Below are 19,525 nucleotides of genomic sequence, written 5' to 3' on the forward strand. Positions count from 1 at the left end.
TGCTCAGTCACCTGCCAATTATTCTAAAAGTCAGAATATTCAAGATTCAAGTATGCAGTGAATCATTTGTTTGAGAATCCGAATTTTATATTTGTTAGTTATCATATGTTTAATTTTTTTATTTCAGGCATACGAGCTTTTACTTTTGGAGTATTCGCGAAGAAACAACGAAAAGAAGAAACAACACAGCGCACTTTTTTCTAAGATTCCGAAATTATTTTTTCTTTAACCTAGAATTAGCTGATGATAGATTTTATTCTATTTAAAAAGAGTTAACCATCTCTATTAGTCTTTAATTTTATGCCTTTTAATAGAATATTATTTTTGGTTAACGGTGAATCAATTGACAATTCAAATAAGATCATTAATTGTTCTCAACAATTGCAATCGAAACGATAATACGTAATTTCGTTATAATAATTTTTTGAAATAGATTCGGTATATCGTCGGTTCATTTACCAATTGTTCAAAAGTGAACACTACTGCAGTAAGAAATATTTGTTGAGAAAATTAATATCAAGGCGTCGTCCACTGTCATTCAATCAGCTGCATCTCGTTTAAAAGCACAGAGAAAGTACAGAAAAGAATTTTAAGCGAGTCAACAGCATCTGCTGGTCTCAATAACATTTAACGAAACGTTGAATATAAAGCAGCCGCACGCGTACATAACAGACCAACTCGATCACTTAGAAGTGGCGAAGCCGCGGGTCGCTTAATTTTCCTGAAGGCATTGATAAACAAGGTCCCCTGCGCGCATTGCGCCGCACAGTGTGTCATTAATTAAACGTCACAGACTTATACAAAGCTCTTCCGACTTTTCAGGCGAGCTCGCGCGTCAGGAACAGCTGTCGTCTATGTCGCTGCTTTAGATTGAATTAGTTTAACGGATAGTGTAAGATGATACGGGAGGGGCGACGCGCGTGCCGTTCATGAATTCTTCCTCCACTTTAATCGCGAGGCGAGATGCAGCAGCTTGCGGTTATAAGTTGAATTGACGCTCTCTGTCTACGTCTCTCCAAAAGGAAAAGCAACAAAGACAAAGAAAGTGTTAAACTGTCCCAACGGAAGTAAAACCGCCACCTTTTGTCTGCGACGAGGCTACAAGATATAGCAAACCACAATTACGGAAGATTTAACATTTGTACGCTGCGCAAATTAGTTTCTTTTTGACAGGCCATTTACTTGAATATTTTCAAGTCCCGTGCGTGACGAATTAACTTCTTGATTGCATTAATTATATCTGATGAAAGCCACATCGAATTAATTTTGGAATAAAAGCTGTCCAGTTGAGTGCAGAATGAAATGCTCCGTTGCATATTTTTTTAATTTGACAATGCGTTGCGATTTAATAATAACGATGAAATATCAAATATGAAAATCATGTAATCAATCAATATCATTGCAGCAAATAAAATATTTGTGAAATACTCTTTACGTTGAATAATATGCAATATACTTAATATTAATATGTTATAAAATTGACCATTTTTATTAAAAACGCAAACTATTGACATCATGTTATTCGAGTAAAAAAAAAATCAAGGTACATATATTCATTTATCAATTTATCAACCTGATCTTTGTACGTAAACGAAAATTCAAATCCTTTGTGCTCGAAAAAATTCCTCATGTGCTTCATAACAGTTCATATAAAAATTCTTATAGAAAACTTTAATTGAAAAAATTTACAGGTGTTTAATAATGAAATTAAAAATTTAATTGTACTTAAATGCAATATTTCAATTTCAATATTTAATCGAAAACAGATGGAAACATAAAAGAAATAAAAACCACACGGATAGCTCACATTCGCTTTCCCATCAATCAATCAAGCAAAAGATCTTCATCGGCGTTCTATTTGATCATAGACGCGCAAGTATAAGTCGGCGTCTAGGTTGAGATGCGTCACGTAAGTATGCTCGTCATTACTGAAGTACAAGTCTATGTCTTGAGTATTTTTTTCTCTCAAAGCGGCCCTCTTCAGTTCATTCATCGACAACAGCCACTTGTCTCGTGGGCGGGGTATATAAAGCCGGCCTAATCTCACGCGAAGCTTCTCAGTTCGGGAAAAGTACTTGCAACGCAAGATGCGCTGATCATAGGGACGCTTAATTTTTTTGTTCATCTGTTCGTTTATTGTCTCTCAGATTATCTACTTGTGTTTTACACGTGATAGTTGCTCAAATTTAATTTTGATTTTTTTTAATGAATCTAATTGGCGTTCATTTTGGTGCGACTATTTAAATTGTGAGTTCATTGTTATTGTTACAATCTATCATTGATTAAATTTGACTAAAAAAGCTATTTAAAAATAGTATTATTATATTATTGACAAATTGGATATGAATGAAAAAAGCATGTAGTTTCACTGACATTCAATATTTTTAAAGTGCGCCTCTGCGATCAGATTGCAGAATTATCTAAGTCAATTTTTGTTATTCAGATTGTTACTCTACTAAACTAAGCTTTACTCAATATCATTGTCTCGATCAACTCGGTACTAAAAATCTGATAATGCTCAGATCAACATCAATATGAATTTTGTAATGTTTTCTTTTCTACCCGTTACGTTTGCGACATTTGTTACGTTGCAAATTAACAACGAATACGAAATGTAAAAAGAAAAACAAATTAATGCCTTTCAACGAGCAAAATACAATTTAAATGATTTTAATTTTGCATGTTAATAGAGTGCGATTGACGGCGCGCGAACGAGAGAGCCAAGGGACAGAAAAAGAGCGGCGTCAACCAAGTGGACAACGACAACGTAGAAGCAACAGAACAGCGAAAAGACGATATAAGAAAGGAAGGTTTCATTTGAATGGATATGATGCGGTGGAAGAGTTTCAATCTGCTGTTATGGGCTGTGGTTGGGACTTATGGTCAACTAGAACAAGAGACGCCATTGTACAACAAACCGCCCCACATAATCGTCTTCATGGCTGACGATCTGGTGCGTATATTTAATGAGGCGGTTGGCGCGCTTGTAATCATAAATGACTATTAAGCAACAATCGGTTGATTGAATAATGACACATATGCTCTTCATTTGCGGTTTTCTCTCTCCTTCTCTCTCTCTCTCTCTCTCTCTCTCTCTCTCTCTCTCTCTAGTTCCGCTCGCGCGCATAATATTATTATTTTAAGTCATTAGAGTGCGGCAATGAGTAGTCTTCCGACTTCTTCTTTTTTTCCACAATCGAGTACTAGCGCCGTCGCGAGACTTGAATTAATGTAGTCATTAGTTGAGACAATTACAGCGTCTACGCCTACGCAAGGATGCCCATTGCTGATTCACCGAGAGAAAGACTTGTCGCGCGTATAAGTATGTGCACATCCGAGCATCAAACAAATAAAAATTCCCAGAGCCGAAATGTAGCCGCACGGTTACTTTCCGGTTTTAATTAGCGTGGTGACGTCGTTTGCTCTGCAGACTTCCGGGCAAGCTAATTGGATGAAGTTTTAAGGTTTTTTTTTAAAATGTTTTTCGAGTGATAGAGTGGCGGACGTTGTGTGTCGAGTGGATTAGACACACTAACGTATTTCTATGCCAAATTTATAAAATATCCATTTCTTTTAATTAATACCAAGTGATCGTAGATTAAATTTTATTTCATAACAATATCAATTACTCGGCACGATCATAGCAGTTAGATAAAGCTGATAAACTAGAAAAAAGTAAGCGAACAATATATGTATTGAGTAGCATAAATAGGTATGTATTTTTTATACGAGTCAAGTAACACTGCGGCACAGTCAGTCTTTCGAACATAATCTTCTATATACGAGTGATTTAAGCTATTTGTTTCATTGCCTTTCTTTTTTCATGCAAGACATCTAAACGCACTAGAAATTCAAGAGCATCGCCACAGCTACTTGTGAAATGACGATTCATCACTCGCGATTTCAATAAAAACTTGCAAGGCGTGATCCCGTTGCAGATAATGCAAATTGAAATTGAAAATTGGTTAACAAGCATGAGTATAGGCATTCGTACGCATAAAACAACCATTAAATTTCATTGAAATACGCAGGGATGGAACGATGTGGGTTTTCACGGTTCGTCACAAATCCCGACACCGAACATAGACGCGCTTGCCTACAACGGCATCATTCTAAACAAGCATTACGTGCAGCCCTCGTGCAGTCCGACCAGAGCGGCTTTTCTCACAGGCCAATATCCTCTCAGAATGGGTACGTATCACTCGCATCTTGTCAACTGGTTCCATTCGCGCTTGTTCCATTCGCTGATGGAAGTATCTCGGTCGATTGGCAGCGATGCAAGGGAGTGGAATTCGGGGCGGCGAGCCCCGCGGCATTCCATTGAGCGTGAAAATCTTGCCGGAGTGCCTGCAAGGACTTGGCTACACTACGAAGCTCATTGGCAAGTGGCACGTTGGTTATCACACGCCACTTCACACACCGAAGCATCGTGGTTTTGACTTTTTCTTCGGATTTTACAATAGCTACGTTGGCTACTACGACTACCGGTACACGCAAGGTGTATGTATAAGGAAATATTTTTTCATATGTGATTTTGAATCGTTGAATTCTCTGAGATAAAACACCGTTATCAAGTGAATGCCATTAGCGAAAATCAATTTGCTCCAGTCTCGGCGAGGCATTGTGCATTGTCACGATTCAGATGGCTAATCGGCTAAGATCACTGAGCCTTTTTGCAGAACATGTCTGGTTTCGATATGCACCTGAACAACAATCCAGCTTACGGCATGGAAGGTGAATACTTGACCGATCTACTGACCACAGTGGCCATCGATGAAATCGAACGTCACGATCCGACTCAGCCACTTTTCATGCAGATCAATCATTTGGCGCCTCATTCACCGCTCGACGTGCCTAACGAGTATCTGTATGACGAGGAGCTTCGACACATCATTGATCCTAATCGACGTAATTATGCAAGTGAGCCTGGCAATGTATTCATTGTGAATAATTGCTCTAGTACAGTTTTATTCTACATGGATAATTATCTGCAGAAATGGTGATGAAGTTGGACGAATCGCTCGGCCGTGTCATGTCCAAATTGGGGGATCGGGGATTGTTGCAGAATTCCGTGATTGTACTCTTCAGCGATAACGGCGCTGCGCCGATTGGCAAGTTCCGTAATTGGGGTTCTAATTGGCCACTTAGAGGCGTAAGTATGCACACCTTATCAGCAAATATTTTCCATACCATTTCTTTTCACTGCAATCGCCTTTGTGCAGACAAAGTATACGCTGTACGAAGGTGGCGTACGTAGCGTAGCTGCAATTTGGTCACCAAGATTAGTCAGCAAAGGTCGGGTTTCCGAACAACTGTTCCACGTGACTGATTGGTTACCAACTCTGTACTCAGCAGCCGGTGGTGATCTGCATGATCTTCCACCGATCGACGGTGTCAATCAATGGGACGTATTGAGTATCGGCACTGGCAATGTACGCGACCGCATTCTTCTAAACATCGACGAAGTCACCAGAACTGAAGCTGCCATTTATCAGCGTTTTAAGCTCGTCAGAGGTACGTTAACAATTTTTCAACAATGAAGGCTTAATTTTTATTAATTATTATACATAATTTTCATGTTTTAGGTTCACTATTTCGCGGCTACTACGACAACGTTGAAAGCGATACAGGCCGCGGTCGTGACGTACCACAATACAACACGACCAAAGTACTGCAGAGTGCAGTGTCCGATGCGATACGTCAGCATCTCGGAGGACCGGTCATTCAAGCGAGTAGTATGTGGCATCTTCAAGCTCAGGCGACTGTCTTGTGCAGGCCAAATATCACCAATATGCTCTACGTCAATCGACCAACTCTCACGTCGTGCAACGACAGCGAATGTTTGTTCGATCTTAGCAGCGATCCTTGTGAAACCAATAATATTGCTAAGAGTTATCCTAAGGTTTGTAGTTTATGTTTTCTAGCGTCACATCATTTTTCGGCTGTATATTGGAATCACATCACTTGAATTTGTTGATATTTATTGAACTGTGTTCGTAAAATAACTACACATTTGTGGCTGTTACTTGACTTTTATCGAATCAATTATCATACGTATTTAAATATGTATCGATTAGATCTAATCAAATAGTTAAGCAGCTACTTAAATTATTCATTGAATTCAGCGTGAAAATTACTTTTAATACAGTAGCTTGCATAAATTTTCAATAAAATATTTTTAACGCAGCCGCGTACTCTCGGTTGTGAATGAATAATCAATAAATAAGAGACAAACCAGTAGGTTACATTTCGATTAATTTCAATTGTTTTTGTTTTGTTGATTCTACAGTTTACAGAAGATTTGAATCAGTACATTCAACGTTATCGTAACGTATTGCAACGCCAGTTAGAGCTGCCGGTGGATTACAATGCGGAGCCACGTCGTTGGAACTACACATGGCAACCGTGGCTCGGCGGTGTCTACGATAGCTATTATACGTCTTTTTATCAAAACGCTGGCTCGACTTTTGGCGGCGTTGCAGTTTGTGCTCATATTGGTCTGGCTTTTATTATCATCGGATTGCGCACGTTCATCTGACTTCGTGCTAATCCTCAAGACAAATCCAATTGCAAACGATGTCCCAAGTGCCGCGATCGTGGTAACAAGGAAAAAAACGATACGATAAGATGAACGGATAACGATACCCGAAGTGTCTATGAAAATTGATATATAGAAGATTAAAACGCAATCATATTTGATGCACAACGAAAGACTCTGACGTGTGTTGAATTTCAATTAGCGCTGCGAGCTCCGTATACTATTACCAAAAAAATGTAAGCTTTCTTTTTCTACTGCAATTGAAAAAGAAGTTTATGAAAGATAAATGAACGTCTACATACTTTATTTAAATACATTTTATTATAAAAAATTCTTATTATCATAAATATTCATATGTATTTAAAATCGCAAAAAGTGATGATTCTTTGTTATAGTTGTCAAGGTGAGCTTGTTTGGACTTCTTTCATTTGCTCTTTGAGAATAATGTTCAAAATACAGTGCTGTTTATTATTCGAAACTCGTTGTACCGGTTTATGTAAATTTTTTCCATGAAGCGTTTTGTAATTATTATTATTATTAATTGCAAATTTTACATTACATATATATATATAATGAGTATTATTTACGCTTAAGAATTTTGAAAACCAAAACGTTATAGAGAGTAGTTTCATAAATCAGATGATCATATGTAAAAAAAATAGATACATCTGTATCGGATATTATTATAGTATTGTAAATGGTTAAGCTTAATAATTAATAAATAAGTAACTCAAAATTTTATCAGATCGTAACTTAACTTCTTAAATTTTAAATAAAATTTAAAAAATGTGGCAACTTATTTCGCCCCGTATTATTTTCCATTCATTACGTTTGAATGGATAATCAGCCAGTTTCAAAGATCTTCCATTTCGCTCAATATTTATGCTGATTGCTTTGTCGATCTCCTTTCATTGGTTTACTTACAAAACATTCATCGGAAACGATAATACGTATAAATTTGTTTAATGAATACACTTGGTGAATAGTATTTATAACAATACTTGTCAGAATTAAAGGAAAAGAAAATATTGACGGTCAGTCATGAATTACCAATTCCTGATTTTCCGTGATTATCGAGCACTAATGTGCTGGCACGAAATTATTTGTAATGCAATTAAGTTAATTTCGTAGTAAATTTTCTTTTTCTCAATGTCAATATTGATTTCTTTTTCAACAACCAGACTCAATATTTTTTCAATACAAAGTAAATCTTCCATAAGTTTAAGTAGACGTCATTAAGGAAAATTAATTGCAAGTGTTCTATAAATAGTAGCGAAACATGTTTTTATATATAATAATTTATAGACTTAAAAAATACAAAAAATCAGAAATAAATTTGGACAAATGAATTAGTCGATAAAAATAGTTACATTATATAATAACCGATGACTTTTCCATATAGTCGATCTAGTCATCGCAAAAAGCACATGGCGCCACGATACTAGCTTCACCGTAACATTGAGTTTGCAGACGCGGTAACGGGATATGCAACAACAGTCAGTCGAGCGAGATTAACGAATCAGTCCGACCGAAAACGACGCCCGAGTTGCAATATCGCGGATTGACACTTGCAGAGCGTGGCTCGTGCTCACAGGCGGCGACCTTGCTGTAAGCAGTCAGAGAAGGAAAAAAGCTATTCATTCCAGCTGATTGCACCGATACGCCAACAGTGCTACTGCGGACAAGATAAATTTGTGGCGTGCGTGCGCAAGCGAGCAGACATTGCGTTTCGTAGCGATACCCGCGAAGAGATGAATACGTATCTGAAATGTTTGTTAACTTTTTCGAGCATGATTGGGATTGGCAGTTTGTTGGGATATGGAACTGTAGCTTGGAAGAAACCTCAAGCCAAATCGATGAGAAAACCGCATATTATACTCATTGTAGCAGATGACATGGTACGTGTTTGAATTATTTTGTATTTAATTGTACGCCAAGTTGGTGGTTATCGGGTGATTGCTAGTCCTTCCATTATATCGATTAAGGACCATCTAACTGCGTGTTGCGCATCAATGGCATGTGAGAAAGTAAGTAGAAACTATAATCTTCAATGTTAACGTCGGCAATCAATAATAATAATGTCAAAATCAACGTGGATGATTGTCGGACAATAGTCGCAAATAAAAAGGAGAGAGCCGCTTGATGTAACGACAATACTGAGCTTGCGGTTGGCATTAATTTTAGGGATGGAACGACGTGAGTTTCCACGGCGCAGATCAGATTCCCACCCCGAACATCGATGCTCTCGCCTATAACGGAGTAATATTAAACAGGCATTATGTTCTGCCAATTTGCACACCCTCGAGGACGACTTTGATGACTGGCCGTTATGCCATTAGAGACGGTAATCGAGCAAATCTTTTTTTCTATATTATGCCAGTGAAATTGTTAAATGCAATTGTAACTCTTGTTCTAAATTATACAGTAATGCTCAAAATTTTATAATGTTTATTTTTCATTTTAACGTTCATATTTTATTTTACTTAAATAATTTCACTGTCGCGTTTATTAGTCATTTCTTCGGAGCAGTTTTTTATTAAGGTCAGTGTTTTTCTGTATATTTGACACTTACCTTTTATTTAGTTTCGTCAAATGCACTTTGAAGCGCTTTTTTTGTAAATTATCTTAAGTACTAAATAATGCATTTAATGGTGCATAGTCAGTTTCTTGTGTTGAAACGATTGTTGACCGAAAAGCAAATTATTTATGTGGTTAAATTATCACTTATCTTTCCTCGGTACGATTTGCTCAGCGTACCATAGACTTAATTTTTAAAAAGAGCTAAAAAGCGATGGCAATGCTTTGGTGGACAGAATCTTCTTCGAAATTTGAAGGAACGATGAAGCGCAATTTGTTTGGAGTCGTTTAGAGGATAAAAATAATTAGCAAGCGATATGGAGTTGATTCCTAAATTTTCAAAATGGAATCGCTATAGTAGCGAATGATTGAATACTTGTTTTTTAAATATTAAATAAACACACAAGTAGAATTAATAGAAGCAACAATTGTTTTATAACAAAATAAAAATAGAAATAGATAAGAAAGTTAAACACCGAGATCCCATGACTTTTTAAAAATCAATTTGATTATTGAATCTGCTCCGAAGGGATGCAAGGTTTTCCATTACAAGCAGGCGAAAGGCGAAGTATTCCCCTGAACGTCACTCTAATGCCGGAGCACATGCGACAGCTTGGCTACGAAACCCGGCTTGTCGGCAAATGGCATCTCGGTTACTACGCCGAAGCCTATACACCAGCAAGACGAGGCTTCGACTCGTTCTTTGGATATTACAATGGATACATCGACTACTTTAATAAAACTATTAGTCAAACGTTGGACGACGGAAGTGTGAGTATTTGGAATATCATTCGATTTACAAAGTGATCTCTCTTAGAGAGAGAGTGAGAGAGAGAGAGCTAAGAACACCTTGGCCTTGTTTTCTACCGGTCACGTTTACGCGCAAGCTTCGACAAAAGCATTTTACAGCCTCGACTACGTACATATGTTTATTGGCGGATGATATCATACCGCAATAAAGCTTTATCGGTTATACAAATAAGATGGATCGTAAAGACCATGAGCTTTGCTTGCATTGATTAATGATTTGACGCGAAGTATCGTCTGTAAGAAACGGTCGTTTGAGTTGAGTAGTCATCGAGAGATCTAAAGAACAATGTTTTTGCCTGGCAATAAAAAATAGGTGAGAGCCGGCAAGGACCTTCACCGTGACGGGCCAAGTAGTCTGAGCATAGAACCCATCGATTCTCGATACTTCACCGATTTAATTACCGGCGAGGCCGAAAGGATCATAAAGAGCAATGGCAATGAGAAGCCACTCTTTCTTCAAGTGGCACATCTGGCGGTTCACGCCAGCGATTCCCCGCTGGAAACACTCCAAGTTCGCAATGCGACCGTGGTGAACGAGACCTTCGCCCACATCAAGGACAGCAAGCGCAGAAAATACGCCGGTACGCGCGGCGAAGCGACTTGTTTGCCGGCGCTGCCGCGAATAATGATTGTCGTTGTGCACAGGGATGATGATGGCAATGGACGAGTCAGTGGGTAGGATTACGAAAGCCTTAAGCGAAGCCCGAATGTTGGACAATAGTATTGTCGTCTTTATGGCTGATAACGGAGCGCCGACAATCGACATGTACGAGAATGCCGGCTCTAATTATCCCCTCCGTGGCGTAAGATTTCCTTTGCACCCGTATCGGGCTTATTGATCCTTGCTTCTCAGCTTCTCTTGTCGTGACAAAGTCGGCACGGCTGCTTAACTTTTCGATAGAAATGTCAATCAACAAGTGTAAATGACCCAATGTTCGTACGCTCTGCGCGTTATCTGTCGCACTCTAGATAAAGGACACGTTATTCGAAGGGGCGGTTCGCGGCGCAGCCTGCGTTTTCTCACCGCTGATCAAAGCGCCGTCGAGGCTGTCCGAGCAATTATTTCACATAGCCGACTGGTTGCCAACCCTTTATTCGGCCGCCGGTGGGCAAGTCGGCGATCTCGGTGAAATCGACGGCATGGATCAGTGGGAAGCACTGACGCAAGCTTCCTTCGCGCCGGCGCGACACAATGTACTCGTCAACATCGACGAGATGCGCAATTGGGAAGCTGCTATCATTGGCAGGCACAAACTTGTCAAAGGTCAGATGAAGCTTTGGGGCATCGCGTTGCAAGTCATTTCCTCTTGCATTGTCAATATTCCAGCGTTTTCATTTGCAATTCACTAATTCACGATGTACTCGATTTCACACACTTCGTTTACCAGCAAGACTAATTTTTTTAAATCGAAATTTCTCGTTGCTACTAGGCGCTATAAATCTGGGCGAAGGCTACTACGGTGAAACCGGCAGCGATTCTTCTTATCCAGCTTACGATGTAGAAAATGCATTGTCGTCAACGACAGGCCAAGTGATCAGGCGGCTACAAGGCTTTGTCAGTCCTTCGGCCAAGAAAGCGCGAAAATTACGCCAACTAGCGACTGTACATTGTGAGCCAGTCAGCAGATATGCCAACTGCTCGGGTACCTGCCTTTTCGACATTGTCAACGACCCCTGCGAGTCTCAAGACTTATCTGAACGGCGACCGAAGGTAAGCATGCATGGATCTTTCGAATAATCACCGTTCAAATCATTCATTTTTGAATATTGTCGTCCAGGTGGTAAAAGCTTTGGAATCGCTCATCGACAGCTATCGAAGCGTTTTGATGCAGCAAAGAAATTCTACAGGAACGCGTCATCCAATAGACGCGTGCTCGTTCCCCAAGTATTTCAATGGCACCTGGATGCCTTGGCTAAAAAGCGATCTATCGACCATAATACCAAGCAGCGTGTGTCAATATTGAAGAGCATAGTCACTTGACATTATCAATATTCCTTAAATAAATACAACACTCTTTTCCCATCAACTTATTTCGAAGAATAAGTTTCACTTGACTTTTGTTTTCTCGTAGAAAGTATCGAGAACACTTTAAAAATATACATGCCTCGTGCTCATTTCTTATCTTACATTAGACTGTCTGAAAATTGATATTTTATCGGAACAATTAGTTGAATTACTTTTCCGTTAGAGCGGAACGGATAAGGCTTCATTGACCGTGAGCCGTTGTATTATTTGTTATTAGATGGCGGAATAACGACTTATAATAATCAATAAGCTGTCGATTATATCTGTCATTTTCTGGCATAGAGAATTGGTGAAGTATCGACAGTTCTACAACTGTACCTAGTAGTGCTTGACGAACGATGAACTACAATCGATTAGGCTTTCAAAATGTACGGCGAGCTAGAACATTTCCAATGTTCATAGTACTACTCATAACTTTCGTGAGCTTTAATTCTTATGCGATATGGTGTAAGCTTCAAGTTCCGTCTGCACGGAAACCGCATATCATCATTATAGTGGCTGACGATATGGTAAGTCGCAATTTTTATTCGAAAGCTTAACCAAGCTTTGGGATTTGCCGAAGCGAGATCTTTTTTGTTTTTTATTTAGAAACAGTGAGTCAAGAATTTGTAACTTGCCGCGTCTACAACATTAGCGTAGTACAAGAGTTTGAACGTCTTTTTAGGGCTGGAACGACGTAAGTTTTCACGGCGCCAATCAAATTCCTACTCCGAACATCGACGCTCTCGCCTACAACGGCGTGATATTGAATAGGCACTACGTTTTGCCGACGTGCACGCCATCAAGGTCCTCTTTGATGACTGGCCGTTATGCCATTAGAGACGGTAAGTGCCATTGGAACTCAAACTTTACTATTATGCACCGATTGTCAAATAAATCAAAGGAGACATTGTTGAATGTACTTGTAAAGTATTTATCGTACCAGTAAGGAAAGAAGTTCGTGCTTCACTTTCATTTTCATGCAAAACATCGTTCACTACTCAACATTTCACGTTAGAAGATTGAAGTAATATTTTCTATTTCTGTCGAAAGCTTTTCGTAACGAAAGCTTAACAGGCAAACAAAGAAGAAATTTCATATTTTCGATTTCGTTTTCTTTCGTATGAAAATGGAATATACGTCTGAAAATAGTTATTTAGCGTATAAAATTGTTAAATTACAATTTTTACTTACTTATACAACTACAAAATTGGTTAGGCTTTAGGTATTAGCTGTAGCCTACTCGCAGCTCAGTTTTATTTTTTGAAAAAAGCGGTGGGCCCATAGATACAAGTGCTTAGAATTGCACACCTCAAGTGACATTTTTAGTAATAGATCAAAGTATGTATTTAATATGCAAGTTATGTACACTGCGTCAACCTGAGGCAAAACCGGCGACGAAAAATTATCTGAGAAAACGACAAAAAAATCTTGTATTGAAAATAATTATCCAAATTGCATTTATTGGACTTTTTTTCAATGAAAAATGCTAATTTAGACTTTTTACTTTACTATTTGATATATTAATATATGATGCGTGGACACTATAAAGACGACAAAATACTTTTGGGGGAGGCCTGATCAGCTAATTTATTATAAATAGCGGCGGGTGCGGGAAGGCTCCATAGCTATTTCACGTCTATACTCACGTGCGTACCGCGACCGCGATACTCGATGAATTAATCCTCGGATTCATCCTCCGAATAAACGCTGAAATAGTAGCTCGGATCTAATCGAATCCCTAATGATTTGGGAGAGAGAGAGAAGCATTCCATCTTAAGCTGATTTTTCAAAGGCATGCAAGGGACGCCACTTAGTCCTGGCCAACCGAAGGGCTTACCGCTCAATGTCACTTTAATGCCAGAGTACATGCGTCAACTCGGCTATGAGACAAGACTCGTTGGCAAATGGCACCTCGGCTATTACACCGAAAGCCATACACCAGCTCGGCGTGGTTTCGACTCTTTTTACGGCTACTACAACGGACACATTACCTACTTCAATAAAACGATTGCTGTACGCGCCGAGGATCATTTGGTAAATTTCAAACAAATCTTTTAATCATTTTCTTTTTTTCGATATACGCACTTTCAAACAAATTTGATGATCAGCACGTAGGATATGATTTACATCGGGACAATCATCAACGTCTCTGTGTAGAGTATGGCAACGATGAATACTTTACCGATCTGATAACAGAGGAAGCCGTTAAAATTATTCAGGTCAATCGTAACGAAAAGCCGCTATACCTTGAAATCGCTCATCTTGCGACTCACTCGAACGGTATTAAGGATAATCCACTGGAAGTTCGTAATTCAAAAGAAGTCAACGAGACTTTTGCCTATATCAAAGATAATGATCGTCGAACATATGCCGGTAAGCTGCTTCATGGCTACAATTAAAATGATTTTATTTGAGTTTTCATTAGAAAATAAACGACATTAGAGCAGTTGATTACCACTTAAAATAAATAAATTACAGGAGTGATGAAGGCATTGGACGAGTCCGTGGGTAAAGTTGTCAAAGCTTTGAGTGAAGCTCGCATGCTCGAAAATAGTATCGTCCTCTTCATGTCGGATAACGGCGCGCCAACAAAGTATCTTTATGAAAATTTTGGTTCTAATTATCCCCTGCGTGGTGTAAGTATCCCGTGAACTTTTTTGCAATTACTGATTGCACATTATAATTCCATAAGTAAAGGATACTCGTGGACGTTAGCGGTGAAATGATTTTGAGATTCCTGGTCACGGGATAAGGTAACTAGGAAACGTTAAGGAATCCTGTTAGCTGTCGCTCAGTTCTACGCAACAATATATAACATCGGAAGATTGGAATGAATGATTTGTTCACGCAACGAACACTCTGTATCAGATAAAAAATACGACGTTCGAAGGCGGAGTGCGCGGGGCAGCTTGCATATTTTCGCCTCTGATAAAAAAGTCATCGAGGCTGTGGGAGGAGTACGTGCACGTGACAGATTGGTTGCCAACCTTTTATTCCGCGGCTGATGGACAAGTCGCCGATCTCGGAGAAATCGACGGCTACGATCAGTGGGATTCGTTGGTGAACGGGGTGGTTTCACCGCGACACAACGTTCTGATCAACATTGACGAAACGCATAAAGTGGAAGCGGCCATTGTCGGCAGATACAAGCTTGTCAAAGGTGTGGGGATATGTAGTTTGCATTGGCGTCATGTCATTTACAATTACTCGCGATAACGTGTTTTCTTTGGTTGGCGTGCGACGAAGGCGCCGACCCCTCCACCGAACGCTATTACGGCGCTACCGGCAACGATCCGCTCTATCCCGAGTACACCGTGGAAGAGGCCTTGACTTCACCGGCAGGTCTGGCCATCGGTCGATTATCCGAATTCACCAGTGTCACGGCAGAGCAAGCTCGTAAGCTTCGAGACAGTGCCGTGGTGAATTGTCGACGCGAGGCTGTCCCGAAAACATGCTCGGAAGCCTGCCTTTTCGACATTATCAGTGATCCTTGCGAGACGCAGGACTTGTCAAGCAATTATTCGCTGGTCAACGTCTTCGTAAGTCGATCTCGTTTCGCTCGAGTGCTGGCACGACTGCTATTGCTTCCAAATCAATTATTTGCAGATGCTGCAGCTTCTACAGATGCTCATTGAAAAGTATCGAGCAGTTTTGGCGCCGCAAGGCGTCGCGCACATCGATGACTGTGCGTTTCCCCAGTACTTCAACGGCTCGTGGATGCCTTGGAGGAAAGATGACGCCGCTTTGACCAGTGCTTCTCGGTAACTTAGTCGATGATTGAATGTTTCAGTTTGATCTTTGAGCGCCGCATTAAACGCCCTAACAATTGTTTTCCAAGAGTTTATTAGTTGTCGATGCCCACCTCCTACCTTGTGTTAGTTCGCTTTTCCTTAATTAACGCTACAAGTGTGCGTTTAATGCACGGTTGCTCTCGAAGGTTTCGTCAGCAATTTCACGGCTTAATTTGTCTTAAAATAGACAATTAGCACATTAAACTCGCATGCGCGCGTCTACTTTAGAAGCCGATAAGTTAGGCGTTTTACTCGTCGCACTGCGAAAGTTTCGCTGCAACGCTCAGTACGTGGCGAGTAAATATCCAACAGGCAGGATTCCAACAGGATAAATGGTCGCGCGAATTCGCTACTCGGAAAATTTGTCCGCGAGCATGAAAACGTACCAGATAATCATTGTAGCCGTGGGAGTGTCGTTGATCGGAGCTCTTTGTGGTTACGTAGGATACGTAGCGTGGAAGAAAGCTCGCGACGGTCGCGATAAGCCACCCCACATTATTTTAATTGTCGCTGACGATTTGGTAAGTGAAGCTCGGTAAGTTAAGGCACCGGCGATCGAGCCGGAACGAGTTGACGCGAGACAATAGCCGTTGATTTTTGTTCCGTACGCGTGAACATTAGGGCTGGAACGACGTGAGCTTTCACGGAGCGAATGAAATTTCTACGCCGAATATCGATACCCTTGCCTACAACGGCGTGATATTGAATAGGCACTACGTTTTGCCGACGTGCACGCCATCGAGGATGTCCCTGATGACCGGTCGGTATGCCATTAGAGAAGGTAATTGCCTTAGATAAGACTGTTTTTTCGATGCAACGATCAATCCTTAAAAATACGACCGCTTGAATTTTCGAATACTCGAACGAGACGACGAACCGCTTCTGCGTGCTCGATTAAGAGTCAAGCACGCAAGAGCCAAGATTTCCATTGAATCAGTTGGATAACGAGCTTGTCGGTCCAAGGGCTGCAAGGCGTACCAGTGGATAATGCACATCCACGTGGGGTGCCTCTCAATGTCACACTCATGCCACAATATCTGCGCGATCTCGGCTACGAGACTCGCCTCCTCGGCAAATGGGATCTCGGCTATTACACTAAAAACCATACGCCGGTACGCCGAGGTTTCGACTCTTTCGTAGGCTGTTACAACGGACTGATCAGCTATTTCACCAACACGACCAGCCAGCAGGTGCAAGACGAGCTGGTACGTATGTTTCTGGGCTGTTATTATTGCGACGACAAGGTAAAAAAACGCTCGTACGTAGGAGGTGATAGGTTACAACTTGCATCGCGACGATTCCCATGGCATGAAGGTAGAGCTGAACAACAGCAAATACTTCACCGATCTGATCACCGACGAGGCCGTGAGGATTATCAAGAGCAATGCAGACAAGAGGCAGCTCTTCCTCGAGATCGCTCATTTCGCGCCTCACGCTGCGTTCTCGACCGACGATCCGCAACAAGTTCGCGACCCGACGGAAAACGACCGAGCGTTCGCTTACATCGAGGACAAGAAGTGCAGAAGGCACGCGGGTACGGTACACGCTAACCAAACGTTCCGACAGTTCACCCGGCAATTCGCTATCGATCGATCGACAATCGCAGGAGTGATGCGAGCACTGGACGAATCCGTGGGCAGAGTCGTGGAAGCCCTGTGCGACGCTGGCATGCTGGACAACTCCATCGTCGTGTTCATGTCCGACAACGGAGCGGCGACGGTCGGCCCCTCGAATAACGCAGGCTCGAATTATCCTTTGCGCGGCGTACGTATATACGCGTGCGACGAGCGCTCGGCCCGTCCGGTCGACGGGCCACGCGCTCATTAACGACACTCGCCAGATCAAAGACACGCTGTTCGAGGGCGCCGTTCGCAGCGCGACCTTCGTGTTTTCGCCGTTGATCAAGCGATCGCGGAAGTTATCCGAGGAGTACGTGCACGTGACGGACTGGCTGCCGACGCTGTACTCGGCCGCGGGTGGCAACGTCTCCGACCTCGGCTCCGACATCGACGGCTTCGATCAGTGGCGATCGCTCACCGAAGATCTCGCCTCGCCGCGGCGAAACCTGCTGCTGAACATCGACGAGCTGCGCGCCGAGGAAGCGGCGATCGTCGGCCGACTCAAGATCATCAAGCGTGCGTCAAATCTCAGATTGTTCGTAGACCTCGGCCACCTTTGTGTATTATTCGTCGATTTGCAGCTGTCGACAAGTCCATCGACGGTTATTTCGGGCACAGCTGCAACAGTCCTTCGTACCCGTCGTACAACTTGACGGAGGCGTTCAACTCGGCAGCTGGTCTGGCTATCGCTCGGTTGCCCGGCTTCGTTAACTCGACCGAGGACGAAGCTCGAGCGTTGCGAGCCAGTGCTGTTGTAACCTGTCGACATTCGGCCAACTATTCCAAGTGTAGCGACACGTGTCTGTTTGACATCGTTAGCGATCCTTGCGAGACGCGCGACTTGTCAAAGCAGAGACCTAACGTACGTAGACTACAATTTACGACGAGGGCGATGCGGTGACCGGCGACCTGTTGGATTTTTCAGGACGTCGTTGCTCTAAAGATGTTCATCGACAGCTACCGCAAGGTTTTGGTACCGCAAACTCTCCCGACAGCAGAGCCCTGCTCGTATTCTGGGCCGAAACAATACGGACAACAAGAACGCTTCCGATGACGAACGATAACGAACTGATAAGCAAAATTTCGAGTCGACAATGCGCGTCGACTCGTTCGCATCAATATACGTATAATGTTGATCCTGTTATTGATTCACTTGTTCGTCTTCGTCTTCGAGCGCGTTACCATTTCTTTCATAGCGAGCGCCCAAGTAATTCCTCAGTGCCATGGCCACCGACGGAGAAAGAGCCCGCGCTAATGGATAGATAATAACGTTGCCGTTGCGCAAAAGAAAGCACGCGCGTAGTATCTGTATTACGCAACTCCGCAATTGATTGCGTCCTCGTCGTGCGTTTCATCCGCCAGCGAGAGGAGGAAAAGAAAAATGAAAAATAGTTAATCGCGAGCCGGCTCCGGCTCCCTCTCCTCCCCTCTCTGTCGGATAATTAGTTAGCCGAGCGCGTATTTATAATAAGCCGGCTTGCGTCGTTAATTAGACTGCTGGCGACTTAGAGGATGAAAAAAGAGCGAGTCGACGGGCGAGCGAAGAGGAGGAGGAGGAGGAGGAGGAGGCGAAGGAGCGCGTAAGAAACTCGCTTTGTTCGTCATTGTATAGGGATTATGCAGATGAAGCGCGGGCCGCGCGGAGGCGAAATCTCGGGAGCGCGCGCCGTTTCATTTTGGCCCTGATGCGTCTTCCCTCTTCTCGCCCGCCGAGTTTCAGCGCTGATGTCGTTTTAATGCCAGGAGCGCGCACGCGTACCCCCGGCTCGCTGCATCGCCTCGCTCCGCAGCCTCGCCATATTAAAGCTTCGCGCAATTCGATGGAAATGAGAAGTCGCGCGCGCGCTTCATCTCATCGGATCATTGCTGCTCGTCCGTCGTCGTGGCCTTCGATCGATTTCACAGCCGAGAGTACGCCTGACGCGCTCGCGGCCTCGTTATTTATGCACTTTCCTCTGCGATTCATGGAAGTCGATTTTTCAACGTACAACTAGATCAACAGGGCGCGCAAAAACGAGCGCGGGAGGGAGGGAGGGAGGGACGGTAAAAGGCCACTTTGGGTTTGCCACGTGCACCTACCGTTATACATCACGAATGCGTGGCGGCGGCCGAGGTCTGGACGTGACACGCGAAAACTGACGTTGACTGCGCGGCGCGCATTTGGGTGACTGAATGCCGGCCT

At 42.3% G+C, this 19,525-nt stretch overlaps 2 protein-coding genes across 2 annotated transcripts; both read left to right on the top strand.

Annotated features, from left to right (window-relative positions):
• Positions 1-2,072: 2,072 nt before the first annotated feature.
• LOC131671173 (arylsulfatase B-like) lies at positions 2,073-7,711 on the top strand. Its single transcript, XM_058947416.1, has 9 exons — positions 2,073-2,247; positions 2,691-2,953; positions 4,032-4,191; positions 4,274-4,500; positions 4,680-4,920; positions 4,995-5,152; positions 5,223-5,514; positions 5,586-5,902; positions 6,290-7,711. The coding sequence occupies exons 2-9, from the start codon at positions 2,822-2,824 to the stop codon at positions 6,536-6,538; spliced, it is 1,776 nt and encodes a 591-aa protein (XP_058803399.1). The 5' UTR covers positions 2,073-2,247; positions 2,691-2,821; the 3' UTR covers positions 6,539-7,711.
• Positions 7,712-8,099: 388 nt separating this feature from the next.
• Positions 8,100-19,355, top strand: LOC131671204 (uncharacterized). Its single transcript, XM_058947455.1, has 21 exons — positions 8,100-8,436; positions 8,723-8,882; positions 9,645-9,886; positions 10,239-10,506; positions 10,571-10,728; positions 10,895-11,189; positions 11,356-11,636; positions 11,704-11,874; positions 12,287-12,460; positions 12,616-12,775; positions 13,726-13,967; positions 14,042-14,306; positions 14,412-14,569; positions 14,802-15,093; positions 15,180-15,472; positions 15,540-15,694; positions 16,662-16,929; positions 16,991-17,488; positions 17,565-17,859; positions 17,925-18,205; positions 18,269-19,355. Exons 1-21 carry the CDS (start codon positions 8,290-8,292, stop codon positions 18,395-18,397), a joined length of 4,932 nt encoding a protein of 1,643 aa, XP_058803438.1. The 5' UTR covers positions 8,100-8,289; the 3' UTR covers positions 18,398-19,355.
• Positions 19,356-19,525: the final 170 nt, after the last annotated feature.

This window comes from Phymastichus coffea, unplaced genomic scaffold (assembly GCF_024137745.1).
Source record: "Phymastichus coffea isolate CEN01 unplaced genomic scaffold, Cenicafe_Pcof_1.1 PCOF00120, whole genome shotgun sequence".
NCBI classification, from domain to species: domain Eukaryota; kingdom Metazoa; phylum Arthropoda; class Insecta; order Hymenoptera; family Eulophidae; genus Phymastichus; species Phymastichus coffea.